The 19,594-nt window shown below is 41.4% G+C and overlaps 2 protein-coding genes across 3 annotated transcripts in view; one reads left to right on the forward strand and one right to left on the reverse strand.

The window, feature by feature from the left end:
* Nucleotides 1-1,956: 1,956 nt before the first annotated feature.
* On the forward strand, nt 1,957-4,725 carry fam131aa (family with sequence similarity 131 member Aa). Its single transcript, XM_053330233.1, has 5 exons — nt 1,957-2,019; nt 2,280-2,391; nt 2,496-2,678; nt 3,885-4,019; nt 4,169-4,725. Exons 1-5 carry the CDS (start codon nt 1,957-1,959, stop codon nt 4,723-4,725), a joined length of 1,050 nt encoding a protein of 349 aa, XP_053186208.1.
* A 2,654-nt stretch (nt 4,726-7,379) lies between these two features.
* clcn2a (chloride channel, voltage-sensitive 2a) overlaps nt 7,380-19,594 on the reverse strand; it is a 37,668-nt gene continuing 25,453 nt past the window's right edge. Inside the window, exons 7-25 of one of the 2 annotated variants that reach the window (XM_053329365.1) lie at nt 19,182-19,205; nt 18,589-18,667; nt 17,939-18,064; nt 17,546-17,630; nt 17,042-17,143; nt 16,610-16,694; nt 15,421-15,576; nt 15,264-15,333; nt 15,064-15,174; nt 14,310-14,523; nt 13,953-14,086; nt 13,000-13,235; nt 12,500-12,611; nt 12,352-12,398; nt 10,947-11,015; nt 9,872-9,910; nt 9,663-9,767; nt 8,955-9,041; nt 7,380-8,821 (exon numbers count right to left, since the gene is read on the reverse strand). In XM_053329365.1, coding sequence (XP_053185340.1) covers nt 8,306-8,821; nt 8,955-9,041; nt 9,663-9,767; nt 9,872-9,910; nt 10,947-11,015; nt 12,352-12,398; nt 12,500-12,611; nt 13,000-13,235; nt 13,953-14,086; nt 14,310-14,523; nt 15,064-15,174; nt 15,264-15,333; nt 15,421-15,576; nt 16,610-16,694; nt 17,042-17,143; nt 17,546-17,630; nt 17,939-18,064; nt 18,589-18,667; nt 19,182-19,205 — 2,397 coding nt within the window. In that variant the 3' untranslated portion in view covers nt 7,380-8,305. Of the gene's footprint in view, nt 8,822-8,954; nt 9,042-9,662; nt 9,768-9,871; nt 9,911-10,946; nt 11,016-12,351; nt 12,399-12,499; nt 12,612-12,984; nt 13,236-13,952; nt 14,087-14,309; nt 14,524-15,063; nt 15,175-15,263; nt 15,334-15,420; nt 15,577-16,609; nt 16,695-17,041; nt 17,144-17,545; nt 17,631-17,938; nt 18,065-18,588; nt 18,670-19,181; nt 19,206-19,594 lie in introns of those variants that run through there. The other variant, XM_053329364.1, reaches the window with a different exon arrangement.

Genomic DNA, 19,594 nt, shown 5'->3' on the forward strand with positions numbered 1-19,594 from the left:
GTTATTCAATCGTCAGCGTGTCGCTTCTGTTGCTTGAATGCACCATTTCCAGAGAAAAAAAAACAACTCATCAGCACTGCAGCTACCTCCACTCAGACTCAGAGATGCAGGTCTGCACAACAGCCAAACACTGACTTAACCTCCATCCCACTTGTTGGTCCTATAAGTCTCATCAGTGCCCCATGGTATGTTATATGAGGCATTACTCCTGTTAGACTTAAGGCGCACCCCAGTCTACAGGGAGGGTACGAAATAATCTGAACAGCTGAAGGAAAATGACTTAAAGCAACTTCATCACATTTATAAATGCAGTTGCAGGTCCTGTATAAATAAGGACTGCTAATCAGCACACTGAAATGTGAGTTATTTTTTAAAAGCAACATCTCACAAATAACCACTCCAGATAGGTCACAGATGTGCAATGACGAGGGAAAAAGAAAATATCAAGGGGAACATAATCATGTCAAACAGACTATGGGGCTTCAGTTTTTATTAATTAGTCTAAAAAGGTCACAAATGTCCCTGAGCTCAAGGTGACATCTGCAAATTGCTCCAAAATGTTAACTTTACAAAGATACAAAACACTGAACAACATGAAATCCTCCATTTGAGAAGCTGGAACCAGTAAATGTTTGTCATTTTTGCTTGATAAATGTTTTTTTTTCTATTATTGCGTGCTTAATGAATTCATTGGTTGATTAACTAGTTGTTTCAGCACTAAAACACTCATGTCATCAAAGGATGAAAAGCAATCAGACATTTAAACCAAATGACAGGGATGTGACCTACATACTGTACTCTGGTTTCCAGTCTGAGATCAATGGTGGTGAGATTAGATAGAAGAGAAGAAAAAACTTTCTATATTAATTCATATTCTTATTTTTTAATTACTAAAAGTTCTGCCTGTTTCTTGTGAAATAAGGGATAGTTTAACCTTGTCTAGTCGCCAAAATAATCCAAAAGAGACAAACTACTCTTTGGCATAACAGAAAGACATAAAACATGTAGGGGAGGGATACTACTTCATTTTTAGGACACACAAACCATAAAGGTTGAGACACATTGGCCTGCAGTGTGTATGTGGTGGACACATGCTATTAACTAGCATGCAATTTAATATAAGACACATTTTGAACAGTTTCTTATTTAGTCTACATGATTTATGCCTGTGGTGCTGACACATGGGTGTCTAGGTGTCAGGAGGGCACCGTGCAGAGCGCCACATGCTGAATATGTGCTGTGTTTATCAGTGTTGAGCATGACTGACGTCCGCAGAGCTCACAGGTATGTTTTGTTGCTGCAGCTTTCCTTCTGAGGAGTGTCTACCGAGCTGTGGGAGCTGTTTGCACCTTCATATCACCTCCTCCCAGAGTCTCTCACCTGCCTGCCTGCCTCTGACACACATTTACTGTCAATTTTGACTTTATCATCAGCATGAGTCTCCTCTCTCTTAGCTGCTTTGGGAGCCAATCTTCTTAAGGATATCTGTCAAGTCATGCACCTGCTCAGAATTTTATTCAGGCAGTGTGCTTTCTGCCTGCCTTCCTTCCTTCCTTTCTTAAAAATATGAAACATGAAATATCTGCTATGTGTTGCTGGCACAGATTCCACTGACCCTCCACATCTACAGCACGTAGCCACATGTGTATTTGTTTTGGATGTCGAATTAGTTAGTAGTGCTATCACTTTTAATAGGGATCAAAAGCTTTGTGGTGGCTGGAGCTGCTTACCAGAGCTGCTCACGCGCCATATGTTTGCTTAGCCGCATGGAGACCGTCACCGCTGCCCTCGACCCCAACCATTCTAACCGGTTTCACCGGCTTACCGTGGCTTTAGCATCTGTGCAGTAAATTTAGGGCATGGCTGTTGACTCGTCTGCCCGGTGATTTAAACCAGTGAGACCCAAGCTGCGACTTCTAGTTGTGTTGTTTTGCTGCGCTGTGGCAACATCTCTGCATGTCAACGATGAAGCTGAGATCCAGGAGTAGAGAAAGACGGGAGAGCCAGAAAGATGAAGAGGTAGGATGGATTTTTAAACAGTGTAGATCTACATTCGGGATAAATCTTTTATTTAAACAGAGAGCTTACAGCAGTGTGTTTGTCCTGTGGTGTGTATTTGAACTTGAGCTTTTCATTTAGATGCTATTAGAAGGTTTTTCACAAATATTGGACACTTTTGGGAATACTGAAAAAGTTTAACAACACACATACACACGCAGAGAAAACAGAGCTGATTTGCTGTTTTCATACAAACAACTAAAATATTTTCTTTTCTGCAGGTGAAGTTTGAGGGAACTGAAATGATTCCGAAGTCAGGAAAATCTCCAGCAGACTCAAGAAAAACTGTCGGCATCCAGGAGTTTGCAGCGCTTGCCAGATCCTCTTTTAATGGTAATGATCTCTTTCTCAGTTTTTTGTTCATTTAGCTTTTAATGATGTGATTAAATGTCTTGAATTACTACTTCAGACTCTGACGTCCACCTCTCTTTGCCCAGGTATCTCTCAGGCAGTGAGGGACCATGTGACGAAGCCCACCTCGCTGGCTCAGGGCCGTGTTGCCCACCTTATAGAATGGAAAGGTTGGCCCAAACCTGCGGACACTCCACCGGCTGCCCACTCCCACTTCAGCTCCTACTGCCATCTGACTGAAGGAGAGAAGGAGGCTCGGTTCGCTGCAGGTATTCATTACTTACATTAATACCATCACCTTCCACGTGCAGGTTTTCACAGTTTAATGCTCCGTTTAAGCTGCAGGATTCAAGTCTAGCATAACTACCTGGAGTCTGTGTGTCACTTGTGTGTTTGCGTCGTCATGTGCGTCGTCTTACTTAGCTTGGTTTAGCTCCAGCATCATCTTCAGGCTGTCTCCCACCTTCTGTCATGCACCTAATCCCCTGAAACTCCTGTATGTCATTGGTCCGCTCCGCCCATCTCGTCCCATCTCTCGGGTGATGGCTTGTCTTGGCAGCAGATGGTGGCCTATTAGACACTCTCCCAAAACACTTCACTGCCCACCAACGATACAACAGCTCCTGTTGTTTTTACTGTGACTCATCCTCTCTGGCACCAGTGACATCGGCGTGGTTTGATCAACAGAGAGAATACAGAGAGAGAGAGAGTGGAGGTGGAGGAGGAGGAGGAGGAGGAGGGACGAAGGGTACACAGAGAGTACATAATCTAATAATTAAAGGCTACAGCTTCACCTTTTACAGCCTGATCAATAACATCCACCAATAACAAGTTTTCTTCCTGCTTTTTAAACACTTGATAATTAGTTGAACCATCCTTTTGTTTATTCACAGAAAATTAATTGGCAACTAGTTGGATAATTGATTAATCATTTGAGCCATTTTTCAAACAGAGATAGCACATATTTGCTGCTACCCCCTTCTTAAATTTATTGAGGTATTTTTTCACAATTTTCTGATATTTTATAGACAAAACTATCCTGAAATTGAGAAAATGATCTGAAGATGTATCAAAATTAGGTGTAAAACAAGGGTGTAGTATTACACCAACCATATTTAATGCAAGTCATTGGAAAAGTCATATACTCCTGGTCTTGTTAATTCAGTGGTTCCCAACATAGGGGTCAGAACCCCCACAAGAGGTCACATGACAACTCTGAGGGGTCAGGAGATGATTAATAGGATAATAAAGCAAACACCTTTCTGTCACATCAGATTAGGATGATCTTTTTCGAAATGTTTTTGCTAATCCTGAAAGTAATCCACACAAAAAGACAACAAATCACTCTTCAGTTGATCTGTTCACAGCTGGTCGACCAACACGGCCAGAGACGAAGCCGCTCCTTCGTCTAAAGGGATCACCAGCCAAAAAGCTTGTGAACCACAGATTTAATTAATTGGATGTGTCCCTGTCAGGAGTGGCTGAGCAGTTTGCCATCGCTGAGGCCAAGCTGCGTGCCTGGGCATCGATGGATGATGACGACGAGGAAGACTCCAACGATGAAGACTGTCACACCAACGGACGGATTCACACCTCCAGCCAGAGCTCAGGTACCAACATCCAGATGTTCATTTCATCTCATTCCACTCATTGTTTTCAGCTCTGTGCCATCACTGACAAAACGCCTCATCTTCCCCTCTGTCCCCCAATAATCCATTCATCCATCCCCAGGTGTTCTGACTCTTTCCTCCTCCCTCAGACATCACCACGTCCGTTTCCGGAACGCCAAGCCAGCCTGAAGTAGACAGCAGTGAGTCTCCATCCTCCAGCTGTCCCCTGAGCTCCAGCGGCAGCGGCGGCAGCCTGCTCTGTGGTCAACCCGCTTCTCACAATGACCCACATTCATCCCAGACCAATTCACCTACTTTACCCAGCGACTGCATGAGTCCGTTCCTGGAGGAGGAAGAGGAGGAGGAGGAGGAGGAGAGGCCTGGTGGTCACAAGGCGCAGCCGGCTCCTTTGCAGGAGCAACACAGTGAGGTTTGCATCCACCAGAAACCAGAGTGGAGGCCTCGAGCGAGAAGCAGCAGGTTCGACTCCTGCTACTCCACCTCTCACTCTGAATCTCCCGGAGAGGAGGATGATGAGGATGAGGAGGAGGAAGGCAGCGTGTTTCATGAGGTTCCTGTGTGGCACTGCAGCCCGGGAACCTTCTTCTCTGATCGGGCTTCCTCTGGCGTGGCGTCATTCGATGAGGAGGAGGAGGAAAGGGATGGAATAGAAGAGAAGAAAGAGGATAAAGAGTATTTGATGTGATGTGTTGTCCATCTTTATGTCTCTTTGAGTCCGTGTTGATTCTGGATATGACATAATCTATTATGCTTTTACTGTAAACCTTCTCTCCTACTCCTCCTCTCTTTTCTCTCCTCTGATCATCTCACCTCCACCTGCTGCCTTCTGTCTCTCATCCTCATCCAGGCTTTTCATGTACTGGTCTTGCTCCACCGTTTATCGCTGCTGTAAACAATATATATATTTATATATATATACACATGTGTGTATATATATATATATCTTGGGAGAGTTCAGCCAGAATGTAAAGCTGTTGTTCAAACTGAGTTTTGTACATTTCTGTGAAGAGTCATGTGTCACTATTGGATTGGTTTTCTATGGATATTTTGTAGTGTTGTTCAATCCTGGGTCATGCCATGTCATGTGGGTTGGGCGATGTTTGATACTGAATGTCTGAATGTCCTGCATATATATAAATATATATGTATAAATATGATTATTTTGGACAAACGACTCTGTCTTTTATATGCCAACACATCAGGAAGAAACACAACCTATTGGCGTATCTTTTCATGGCTTTTTTCTTTAAATTTAATCATTCACTCATGTACAAAAACATGTTCATGTCCTCTGAAAAATAACGATGGCTGTTGATTTCAAATGCATAATTCTCCTATGTACATCGCATGTACGTACATTTCATCCGTGTATTATCATATGTACAAAGCATATACAGGCCATTGCCATATAAAGGGAGATACTACAGACTTATTGCTTAACTAGATACGCTGCCAATTGGCTTATACACTCTCTACATTTAACTCCTTATACGTTATCTTATATGGCGAGCACTACTTCACATTCTATATGCAAACAAAAGTTAAGACATTAATAAATTGTTGCACAAATGTTTACACAAACAAAAATGAGCCCAGTTTGGTGTGTTGCGTGATATCACATAAGATTGAAATATGGCTCAAAAACTTTGCATGAAGCTTAAAATACTTACATCCATTTGATATTTGACTCGGGTCGTAACAAGGACTCACACACACTTTGCTCTACAACAGTTTTTGGACTCGTGGGGTATCGCTGTGCTTCATACAGTAGTTACATTTCTCAATACTGCATCAGAGACCAGGCTGGATTAAAGAAACGTGTAACATCACGGTGTAAATATCTACAGGCCGCATACATGTGTGCGTATTAAGTGTGTGTCTGTGTGCTCTGTACAACAGCCGGTATCTTCCTCCTCTCTGAGCTCAAGTGTTGTTCCTTTATCATGCTAGAAAACACATTAAAACACAGTAAATTCACATAGCAGATGAGGTTGAGGCAGTTCAAAAATGATGAAATATTCACTCAAACACAAGGAGACTGAAGAGTCTATGTTGCCCTTATTGAATCAGCCCATAATAAAGCCAAACAAGGCTACATGTGCAGTAAATTATATTCATGCTAATAATTACAATGTGCTTCACTGTTATTTGGAGCCCTGTAGTACTAATAAGCTTTGGGGACCTTTGGAAGCTGCCTTTGTCACAAGTGATAATAGTAGATCCCAGCTGATAGTGGAGTTTTGGGGCTGATATAGACACTGATATTTGGTAGTAAAAGAAAAAAAAAAAAAAAAAAAAACTCTGTTCAGCCTGCAGAGTGTTGTAAACAACGAAGTCTGGACAAACTAATGATGAGTTTGTTGTTATTAAATAACCTTACTGCATTATTACTGTAAATTTATTGCATATCAGCCGACATATAAACCAACACAGCTATATCTTTAATTATAAAGACCATTATGTCCAACCCTCTGATATATTAGTCCAGTGCTTGTGAATAGGTAGTTGTTTAAATTCATATCGTTATGTGCTCATTAGAATAATTTCCCATGTCTTTGTTCTTCTGTGCTTTTCTTTGCCCTCATTCGCTCCTTTTATTTTTACCCTCTCCTTATTTGCATGTGACTTGGATTTCTCTCTTTGTAATGCCTGGATTTATGTTTACTGGATCTTAGTTTGGCATGAGAAGGGAAAGTGTCAAAAAGTCTCTCCCACACACGCGCACACACGCACACACACGTACACACACATTTAAAGAATAGGGCTGGTGATACTCCATATTTTAATTATCAATGAATCCTGTGAAAAGCTGAAAACCAAAGATGAATCAGTTCCTCTAACAAATATTGTCTAATATCTTTTATTCCTCTGTTCCATAAACCTCCATTAAAATAAAAAAATGAGCCATACTGTTGCACTGTGCGACACTATAATTAATATGAGTATCATATATATGGACAATATACCAAACACACACAGTCCTGGATGAGTGCGTCCTGCTCTAAATACTCCATGGAGCACCAAATGTGTATTAATCCGCAGATAAAAATAGTCCCCAACTAAGTAGTACTTGCTCCTATTTGAGTAACGTTCTCTACAAACTACATTGCCCAGTGTTGTAAAGGGGACATAACATGCTTTTTGTGATTTTCTGTCATTTTTACACTGTTATGATGTCTGATATCTATGTGAAACTTGGTCAAACTTGAGGTGAACGCATCTAAAATTACTCCCTGAAAGTTAAAAGTCCAAGCTTCAGCAGCTCTGACCGCTCTGTCTACTTAAGGGTTAAGTCCCGCCTTCAGTGACACACATCAGAGGAGAGGAGAGAAACGAGTACAACCTTAAATGACAGCAAAACATAGTAGACTCACAAATTGAGCTGAATCTAATGAGTGCACATAAATTAGGTAAATAATATAAATTAGGTAAATAATAGCTTATCAAATTGATGAAGTAAACCTACTGCCCAGATCCAGAAACCGCTAAATTAGTGCCTTAGACGAATTAACATTATTTTACACACACAGTACAGACACTGCTTTTCAGATGATTTGGGGTCATAGTCATCCATTCTGTGACTGCTCTTCATGTCTTCCATTCTCCAAACAAAACATATCATTGGTTTAATTTACAGATGGATCAAGAGGGTGCATATTATAGACTACAAACCACTGCTGGCTGAAATGGTAAACAACAAAATACAAACAAATGGCCTAATGAACTACAGGTGACATTTTAAAATCTGAATGGGTTCATTATATTTTAAATATGATTTTTTCACGTCATGTTCAAACGAATGTTTCAAATATCGAATAAAAAGTGACAGCCCTAGCATATAGTTGCAACGTCACAACCTTATGGAAGTCCAAACGGCTTGATTAAAGGCAGAGTTTCTGAATACAGGCTATGTACATTTCTCTGTGGACTGAGCATTTTGACAGTATTTAAATAGCACCTACTCTATAATCAAAAAAAGACGGTATGGGACCTTTAACCCATTCTTGATTTTGGTATTCTCGTGGGATTTGTTGACAGCAATAAAAATAAAGAATAACACCAGCCCCATCTTTTAAATAAGCATTTAAAACAGTTTGAAACACAATACTAAGTTGTCACATCTACTCATGCTCACTCTCACTCACTCACACCAGAGCAACATTATATAAATACAAGTATCTAGGCTGGACCTGGGAGATGAAAGTGACCTCTACAAATGTAAGAAACGTCAACATTCATGAGGCGACAGTATGGATCCCCTCTGATCACTTTGACTGATCCTCAGAGTGGCCTGGGCTACCCTCGCCCTCAGGTTCTAAGTGGTCCTTGTTCAGAGGTGGACTCCCCTGCTCTTGCTCTGTTTCGTCGGGCTCAGGGGTTTGTAGAGGGGGGTCATAGTCACAGCCCAGCTCTGATTCCTCAGTGTGGGAGGGGCTGCAGTCAAAAGTAAATTCCGATTGGTCCTCTGTGAACGAGGGGCTTTCCTGAAGCACCAACTCCGATGACTGATCTGTGATGTCACCGGGGCTAGTTTCAAACTGCAAATTTGTTTGGTCTGAGAAGTTAACAGGGATCTCTTTGTATGGGAGATCTGGCTGTTCCTCCACGTCAGGAGGGTTGGGTTCCCGTGGCAATGAGAGCCCCCTGTGGCGGATGCACAGTTTGTGGAGTTCTGTCACCTCAGATACGCTTGTCGTGTTCCCACTGTCACGGAAACTGGCCAAAGGAGGGCGCACTTTCACTCCAGTCACTGTCACTGAGCCCTCTATGGCCTTACGCAGCTGGAGATACACGACCAGTGTCCAGCAGGAAGAACGGCGTAAAAGAGAAGGAGAGAAGAGGAGCATCATTGATCACGCATTCTCCTTTAAGTCTCATAATTCAAAGATGATAGAGAGCTTTAACAATACGCACCTCTTTGAGAGAGACCACTCCAACCAGACGTCCCATGCTGGTCACATAGGCATGATCCAAACCCAGCAGAGAGAAGATGGTGTGAGTCTGTGGAGGAGAAGAGAGAGATGGGTTACAGCATGAATACAGATTTTTCTGTAGAAAGAGGGTGAGTGAGTGGAGGATGTGCAGCGGGTGAAATCATACCCACAGGTGTGATGACACTTGGTAAAACTTTTGTGCTTCAATGAGTCAAACAACACAGAACACATTGTAGACATTGTCAAACTAGGCTCGAAACAGCCAAAAAATGAAGATGTTGAGTTGGTTGTCCTCAATGATAGACTACACCCAACATCTGTCTGTTCGCACCATTATCAGGCTCATATCAGCATTAGTTGAAATGAAAAATGTATCCATAACATGTAATGTCATTGCACTGTTCAGTCCCATCATGATGTGTACTAACATTTCTTTGTGTTAGAGGTCATTCTAGTTCAGGTTACTTTATAATTAAAGTCACAATGAAAGAACATTTTCAAAGTACCATGCCACTGTAATTTCCTTTTAAAAAGGTTATAGGAAAAATACAAAAGATATGCACATTTTCTGCACTTTAAAAAAAACGTTAAATAATTAATATCCTGTGATAAGGAAAATGAACTACCATGGTGAGAAAGTCACTTTCATTTCAAAATGACTTGAGGGATTTTTTTGTTGATGTCGTACCTTGTGCAGGGATGTTTGCTCCACCAGCTGGAAGGGGGCAGGGTCAATCTTGCAGTTCTTGAAATCCACCGGTTCATCCAGCTGCTGCTCTTCCCACTCTGCGATCTGGGATGAGAGGTGTGACGGTGCTCATTAGAAATCAAGAGGAACGCTAACAAGACACTGAAACGTCTCAGTATTTTTGTATTTTCTGTTAGTGTGGGTCTCACGTCCGTTGGGGTCATGCAGTCTTCTACTTCAGTGGAGTCCTGAAAATACCAATTTCATTTAGACATTGTCCTCATAAATACAAAAATGTTTATCTACATTAAGTAATACTATACACCAAACATCACAATGTGAACAGAGTACCAACACATACACATCACATAGTGATCAATCTGAGGGTACAATCTGAAAACTGTAGGAAAATAAGTCATTTTTTATCTTAAGGATCCCCTCAAGACATGTTTTAAGATAATAATTTATGTTAATAATATGTTTGTCCACAAAAAAGTTGAATTATATTGTAATATCCTTAAAATAATATACTATTATTTATCTCATCTACTTATTCTCCTTCATTAAAAATTCCAAATATGCAAATGTTAATAATTTCAGAAGTTTAACTGCTGGACACACAATATCTCCTGAAAAGTCCAATCTCAGTGTTTGAGAACTGGAGGCTTCAAGTTTTCACATCACATTTATGTAAATTGAATATTGGACCAAAATTGTCTTCCCCTTATAATTGGATTTCAATTATCACAAGGAAATGTTCCACTTTCAGCAGATAAATGTGAAAACAGCCTTCAAATGTCAAACTCTGCACATGCATCATTCTACAAAATGAAGCTCAAACATTCAACTGTGGGAACAAGAAGAAAAACACATTTTTGAGTGGAAGGGGACTTTAATTCTCCCAAGGTTGATATAAAAGTTTGGTTTATGGGTCAAACAGTGTACCCCGACAACATCAATTATACCATTAACTTTACTTATAAAACATGTAAAATAAAACATGTAACAAATACTCAAAACACAGAGCCACATACAGAACAGTGTTTAGAGTGAAAACTGATTGAGCATTGAACTTAAAAAGGACAATTAAACCTTAACCACTTTATAAAAAATGCCCCACCTTTCTCTCCCACTCACACACACACACTTTCTCTCGCTCTCTCTGCAAAGCCACTCTAACGCTTTGGTTGGTGCACCACAAATATTTTGGTCCAGCACTTACTACGTGCGTGTCGCAAGGCAACGGTTACTAAGCAACAGTCTCTAGGCGGCAGACAATCTTACCGCCATGGAGATCCTCACACGTTTAGGCTTGGGCTTTCTTTTTTCAGGAGGAGCCGGCCCTGCCGGGCTCTTCCAGTTGGGGAGAGAAGGCATCAACACAGCACAATTAACACAGAATCAGTGAAAGTGGACAGTTTTACCACCATACATGGTGTCGCAACATTGGATCCCAGTCTGACTTCTACTGGGAGAAGCCTCTGTGATGTGAGCACAATGTTGCTGAAAGGGTATAATTACTATACCACAGATGGAGGTGAGGGCACAAAAGCTGCACAAGAGAGCCAATGTTAAAACAACATTGGATGGTAGATACACTGCCAGAAAAAGGGCTTTTTGAACACCGTCGATTTTAGTATTTTTGTTTAATGTACCTGCTGAACATCACCATGTTAGCATTTTCATTGTGAGCATGTTTGCTGAAGTTAGCATTTAGTTCAGTCAAATGCTTCGATGATAATGGCCAAACACGTCATGATAGTCAAATATCAGGCTGTAAAAAACACTTGTTATCTTATCACTGTGACAAAACAGCAGCAACGAACAACAAAATCGTGTAGCATTCATGCAATCCCCTGAATCATGACTTTCAGCTCCTGCCTTCACAGAGACGGTACACAGTCCAGTGTACAAAGAAAAAAAATCTATAAAAATACTTAGCTCACATGACATACAATCTCTCAGTTAAACTGAGAAATAATGCATATGACAACAATGTTTTAAATCCATGTATCTGGCACTTTACTCCTTTCTTTTTTACAAAGTTGCATCTAATAGTAAAATGTTTTTTTACTTGCTTTTTTTGGAACAAATGAATGACTAAATATTGTTACAAAAATGTAATTAAATGGAACTATTGAGCTACACAATGTAAAATATTTAAGCCATGATTTTTCTGTCTGTATCACTCCATCAATATAAGATATAATTCACCCTCACATATGATGTAGGTTTGGCTGCACAGTATGAGTCTGTACTGAGTGTTCATTGCTGAGGCACTGGTGGACTGAGGTTAAAGATAGATCAAACTTTGACTACCACACTGCACGACACCAACATATATTTTGAATCCACAACATTGATTGACATTTAACCAAAAATGCTAATATGTAGGACGTTCAAAAGCGTTTGACTAGCAGTGAATGTGTTGTGTGTAGTGAGGGGGCAATGACTCACAGAGGTTTTAAAACAAAAAGCTACGACCACAGCAAGAGATCACACAGGAAAACCCTGCTGCCTGTGGGTGGATCCTGCCTGTCAGCAGCAGGAGGAGAAGGAGGCGGACGGCATATGCGTGGACTCAGAGAGAGCACACACACCCTCGCATACAATACATGTCACACTCATACAGTGCATTTGCACCCACGCATGTATTACATCCTTCTCTCTTCCTCGCTCTTGCTCTCACCTCCAGCAGCTCCTGATCTTGGTCAGCACAGGAGATGGTCTGAGAGCCTCAGAGAGAAGAGAAAAAAAAGTTTTTAGATTTGATTCAGATCTTTTTTTAATAGTTTGTTGTCATTAATCAATCAATTAACGTGTTAGAAAGTACATACTATTTGGCGTCTCCGTGTCGCTGATGGCAGACACAGTTTTCAAGGCAGATTTCAGAGGAAGCTGTACATTGGAAACCACTGGGCTGAAGGAGGAAGACTCCTCTGTGGAGATCTACATGGAAAATGTTTTAACAAAAACAGCCAGACACACACACATGTAGACACGCACACGCACATATGCACACACATGCCCACAGAAAACACAGAAAGGACAAATACAAGCACGTGCACATAAATGAACAAGACAGCACAGGTAAGGGCACAGACGACAGAGACAGAAGATACGTGTTAATGTAAAAATAGAAATAAACATTTAAACAGTTTGTAAACACTTACCACGACAGCTGTCTAAAAAACTCCATCTGTGCCTTTACCTACTGCTACATGCTTCACACATGCTGTTCTGTTCTTAATCTACTGCTACGACCCAACCCAAGTCAGACTTCAACCCCATCCCAGCCCTGGCGCCCCCGGACGCCTCACACCTGTTGTGTGCTCACCAGGAAGCGGACCCCTTGGCGAGCATTGGTATTGGTGGCGGCGTTGATGTGAGCGTGGGTGTGGGTGCAGGGCGAACTGGGGGTGCTGTCAGTGGTCAGGCTTGGCAGCTGGTCGTGGGTGCCGTTGTCCTGGGCCAGCTGGCGGAGGTACTCTAGTCTGCGCTGGCGGCCCAGCTGAAGCGAGAGCAGAGACTGGAGCTGCAGTCGCTCTATAGAGCCAAGGAGGATCATTGAGTCTGAGGAGACAGAAAGAGAGAGAATGAGGGAATGACATAAAAGACAGAACTGACTCTCGGATGTAAAAGTGGACCAAAGAAGAGATAAAGCAACTGTTTAAGATATAGTGAAGTGATTATGACGGTATATACAGTCGTACATATACACTTAGTTTATAAAGTAGCTGTTTACATCTTATACATCTAAAACAACAGCTGTCACAAAGGAATAAATCCTAGCATCAAGCTGTTTCTATATTTAATCCCTGAAATAAATAAATGGACTGGACAAAATATTAGAAACAACCTTCATGAATGTAGGATTTATTACAGGACTATTACACAGCACACATTAGTTATAGCTCAATGTATCTGAACAAAGCCTTAAAGTGATCATTGTACTTATAATAGGTTTTAAACAATCCTATAAAATAAGGTTGAAGTAATCGCTACTGTGTCCAACACAATGAAACTGCTGAATCGTATATCCTGAAAAAAAAAATTCAAAATATCAATCCTCAGTATCATTAATATAATAAATCTAAATAAATCAAAAACTGTCAAGTACCAAAAGCTGGTGTAGACTGATTTTTTTAATAATTTATTTTGGTATCAGGACCCTAACTCAGCCATTAATAGGATTAAAGTATTTTAAAAAAGGACCCCAGCACCAATCGCGAGACATTACATGACTGCTCCACCACTTGTTGTCATTGACGTCCTTTCACGTGCACTCACCTCTAGATTCAACCAGAGCCAGTGTCTTAAGCTGAGCAGTCAGCAGCATCTCCCGCAGGTTCCGATAGGACGAGGTAAGAGTGATGTAGCGCACATCCCTGACCATGATGTCCTCCACACGGATATTATACTTCCTGAAACGTGGAGGAGGGGAGCACCAGAGAGAGGGGATTAGGGAGGAGGGGAGAGATGGAGGTTAAGTGAAGAGAAGGGAGGATACAGAGGGATGAGGAGGCGAGAGAAGGAAATGAAAGACAAGAGAGGGAGGAAGGAGTTGAAAAGGATCAGACAACATAAAAAAAACACGGGACAAATCTATCGTTAAGCATTCATTCGAAAACCGACAGACAGACTCACTCGTGGTGCCCCATGCCCAGCTCAGGCAGATAAGGAAGTTTCTTGATGCGGATGATGGAGTCGTACAGCGATGGTTGGAGCGCCTGAGCCACGGCGTTGGCCAGGATCACAGCGATCATCACAGGCAGGATGTGGGAGATCTGACCAGTCAGCTCAAACACTATGACCGCTGTGGATACAGTGTGGGTGACTGCTCCAGACAACGCTGCAGCACCTGCGTGGGAAGGATGTGAATTAAAGAAAAATCATTTTTATGTCTAGTCTCTCTGAAACGATTCCTCCAGTTTACAGAGGAAGATTTACAGCGTGATCAAACATAGTTTCAACAGAAATGAAGAAAATTAAACAGCTCGATATGTGATGTTAAATGTCATTAATCAGTCTACTGAAAGACAGCAAATCCAAACAGTATCTTCTGCAGGATGTCGTTCTAATTCATAACATTTAACGGCATCCTGTCGTACTAACCAATGAGTCACGGCCATTGCAATTTTGAACTCAATGATTTTCTATTTTACTTTGGTCCAAAATGTAATGTTCATCTTAAGTGGAATCAATTTTCATCAGTCACATTGTATAAGCTGATGCGGAGTGATAGAAATGGCTCCAGCTTTGCGGTGGCAGCTATTTCAATCATGCAAGAAGCGAGGAAGAGCAAAAAGTGGCCTGAAAATTGGTTATCAAGGCAAATTAGATACAAAATGGTGGATTAAGTTTCAGTATATATCTCTAAAAGAGCAGATTTAGAGCTCACCAACTACAGCATAGCCACCAGGAACTATGGGATACACACTGCCGTCAGCATGTATACCATCAGGAAACATGGATGCCATGATCTCTCCGACCAGTCTGCCAAATGCTGCACCTGTCAATCACACACAGACACAGCAAATAATTATTTCAAAGACTCATCATTGAAGTAAAACAGACTAGAAAACAGGAGATTTTATTCACCAATAAGGAAAACTGGCATAAAGGCCCCGCATGGAACAGGCATAGTGGTGGCCACAGCGGACATCCAGAACTGAAGAGATAAAATGAGAAGTGTGTGTTTAACTGTCATGAAATATCAGACATAATATTTCCCAGACATATGAGTGAAAGTGGATACCTTCATGATGATGAAGAGGATGAGCGTGATGAAGACGTTGACCTGGGGGTGTTTCCAGGCATGGTGGTGGCTGATGTAGTCGAACTCCTCTGCCACACCCTGACGGCACCACGTACGGTTGTCGAACAGGGCGACTAGAGACTCGTGCTGAGTCAGCTGAGAGGTCGACACGACGAAAATTTATCATCATGTTTACATCTTAATACCAGACGGACAGAACTGTTCAGGCTCCTAACTGTTGCACAAAGTCAGTAGAAAAGGCTTTGGTGAAAGTTTCTGCAAATCCCTGACGCCAAAAATGCTGTGTTTGATATGACTGGATGAATTGTTTTATTGTTTTTTTTTAATAGATGTTCCCATGACTCCATTAATGGTAGCATTTATAATACTAAGTGGATTATCCCAGTGAAGGAACTCATTAAATCTTTTTTTCTAATATGTGCACTGCAAAGAAACTCCGTCTTAATTGCTCATTTTGGGTATTACTATATTTTACATTCTTGATTTCTTAAAGAAAGTGTTCTATTATAGTGAGGTAATTTCAGTTGAACTTTCTTACTTAGAAACATTCATGACCGTCTATGCCTGAAAACTCCTTTTTTCAGTTTTTCGTCTTTTATAGTCTGAAAAGCTCATAATAAGACTAGGATAGGATAATTCTGCACTGGCACAAAACACTCTGCAACCATATTTCACTGCATTGTGTCTGCATCCACGTAGTCTGACTTATTTCTTGGATTTATTTTGGCCCAGATACTGAAATAATATATTTGTCAGTTTTGCAACTCTTACTGTACCAATCAACTGACAAGCCTGGGTAGAAAAAAAACCCTTAAATATAAAATGATACTAACATTATGACAACGAGCATCTATTTTCTGTTGAAAAAGACAAAATAGAATATAACATCATATTTCTGCTTTCATAACTGCAGCTCCCAGACCTGCACACACACACACACACACACACACACACACACACACACACACACACACACACACACACACACACACACACACACACACACACACACACACACACACACACACACAGCTATTGAATAGCACAACGAGAAAATGACCTGCAACCTTAAACCAACTCTCACTTCATCTAAAATACTCATCAATCATTTAGCAACAACAGAGGCATGCTTTCATACTGTCAAAGGAGTGTGAAACTCTTTTCTCACCTGTCCAGCCATGAACTGCCCAAAGCCTGGAGGGAACGTGAGGGTGGAGATCAGCAGGGTGACAAGTGCCGGATACACTAGACGCCTGACAGGAAGAGATGGACTGTGGGGTCATTAATGGGTGTGCCTGTCACCAAGTGTGTGCATACTTGATTTCTGGTTGTTGAGGATAGAAGCTCTATAAATAACTCTTATGATGTGTGAAATTAACCTAATTATTAGAGGGACTTAACGTAAATCACTTAATACTCCATTAACATTTTGACACAAGACATCGAGCCAATTTTAAACACAAGTTGAAGGGCACCTGAGCATGACTGTCGCCCCTTCTTGAGTGTATTTACACCTGAACAGATTAAAATGTGACTTTTCTTGATGTAAGGTGCGAGCAGTGGGTCTGTGCACAAATATGTAAAAGTATCAGATACTCACTTCCTCAGCAGGAACTTGTTAATAGTCTTCTGCTTCCTCATGCACTCTACAATCAGCCGGTTCAGGTAGACAAAGAGAGCGCCACCAAAACCACAGGCAATCCTACAAACAGACAGCACTTAACCCATTTGGTCTGTTGAAGGTGAAACAGAGCAGCATCCTGGGACACATAAAACCAGCTACACTTCAAAACGAATCACACAACCTCTGAGCTACAGCAGACAGTTTCAATGTGCCTGAGTAATTTACTTACTTTTCTGAGGCTCTTTGAAAATATTTTGGCATCAAGCATATTCGATGATCTGGTTACAGCCACTACTTGTAATCAGCAGGGTAAAAAGTTAATTTCATGCCCCATTCATCGAATACAAATAAACCTTCAGACTCACAACAGGAATGTAAATGTGGAAGGAGACCGGTGGGAGAAGCTGAACGAGAGCTCAGATCTCCTGAGCAATTCAGGACTCAGTTTAACGTGACATCATCATAGAGAAATGCACTCACCCGAGGATGGCGAACGCTGGTAGCTCCTGAAGGTCAAATGGGAAGTCCAGGCGGAAGCGGGTCTTAAAGAGAGCAGTGATGGTCTCTGAGGAGAAGAGGATAGTTCTCAGTCTGTGGACACTATAATGTAGAAATCTATATCACACTGGAGAAAAATACACTTTCACTTTGGCTTTATATATTAAAATGTACAATTGAAATAGCAGTAATTCCTTTGATCCTCAAAATTTAAAATAACACTCCTTAACTTGTATCAGGTCAGTGTTTGTTAGAAATAATTTCAGAAAACAGGAACAACAAAAACACATGATGGCACTGGAAAATCACACAGGATACTGCTATCGAAAAAGGTGGAAAAAGGACATAAAACTAGTAAAACCTGTCATCATTTACCTTCTTCCTGGTTCCACACTGCTAGCACTCTGAATATGAAGGCACTGAAGGTGGCAGCAAAGAAGCCCCTCCAGTAGTTCCTCACGGCAAAAAACGTTGAAGTGACCTCAATACTGAACAGCACCCCTGCAGGGCACAAACATATGCACTTACAAGACAATCCCAAAGTGTTAAAATTACAGTCAAAAATGCAAAAGTACTGGACTGAAAGATGTTTTGATACCCTTTTGTCAAAAGTGTTAATTCCCTAATGTGGTCAGACGCCATTATGGGAGCTAGAGGAACACTCAGAGTGAACAAACATGGACTTCATCTTCACGAATGTGCTCAGTAGATTTCATGTCAATGTTTCCTTTAAATGTATGTGATTTTTTTATCTACAGGAGGACATTTTAACCTAATGTGGCACTAGACTAAAGGTATTAATAAAAGGTTAATAACTAAGAAATTCTTCTCTTGGCACTTTGAATATTTATTCTGGTCAATAATTGTTAAGAAATCAAAGAGTTAGACAGACATACTGACCAAGACTGACATCCTTGGGGCATACTGCTCGCATGAGTAAATATTCTGCTCATCCAATTAGCTCCCATAATTATCTACCATAATGAGGTACTATTGAGTAAGAGGCTGCAGTCATATTTTCTCACCTCCAATCGGGGCAGCGAAGCAGCAGCCCACACCCACTGCACAGGCAGCTGACAGCATCTCTGTGTTCCTCAGCTCGTTCTGTCAAAGTCAGATACACACAGACACACACACACACACACACACACACACAAAGAGAGAGCCGTGCATTCAGGCAAATACACACACACACACACAAACACACTCAAATCCCAAAAGATGCCCGTGTACATGCAAAAGCCACAAACGCACAAAAAAATGCATTTGTCATGAAAAACCAACTCACCAACTGTTTACAAATGTAAAAGGTTCACTGTGAAGCTGCTGCTGAATCTTTTCACATTCAATGAGATTACATTTAACTGGCGGTGGGATATGGAGAGACCATAATTGAAAAACCAGGGTTGAGTGTTGAAATCATGGAATGACATGTTTGTATAGAATGAAAGGTAACACAGATCGATGCCTCGCTGTGACGGTTCACTGAGCAGAAATCAAACACAGTGCAGACAAATGGAAAGGCATCAATCTATCTTGGCCGCAGAAATGGACAGCATAGATTATTAATGTTGATGAAATTGGCAATAAAGAAACTATCTGACTCGTGCATTCATACCTTGCTTCCCTCAAAGGCCTCTTCCTTTAGCAGTAAATGGGAAAAAAGGACAGAAATATGCGTGAGAGCCATCTGTGCGGGTGTAGAGGTTACCTTTTTGTCCCCTGTTGGAAGTCGTCCAACTTATTATCCAAACCACACAAAATCAAACAAGCTCTGAATGAGCTTCAGCAAACACAGTCTTGATTCCGAGGTGTACAGAATTAACATTTCCCCAGTCTGATTATGTTTATTGGCCTCGTAGTCGACCCCTGGACTATTTGAGTGTAACTGCGCTGACGTGTGTTTCCCTTCCTCCACATCACTGCAGTCTATCTTCCTCCGTACTGGCTGCTGCTGCTGCTGCTGCTGCTGTAGGTGCATGGACCAAAGTCCAGGGATTGGTCTCGCATGAGTGGAGGTGAGTGTGTGTC

This window comes from Scomber japonicus, chromosome 12, assembly GCF_027409825.1.
Source record: "Scomber japonicus isolate fScoJap1 chromosome 12, fScoJap1.pri, whole genome shotgun sequence".
In the NCBI taxonomy this organism is placed as follows: Eukaryota; Metazoa; Chordata; class Actinopteri; order Scombriformes; family Scombridae; genus Scomber; species Scomber japonicus.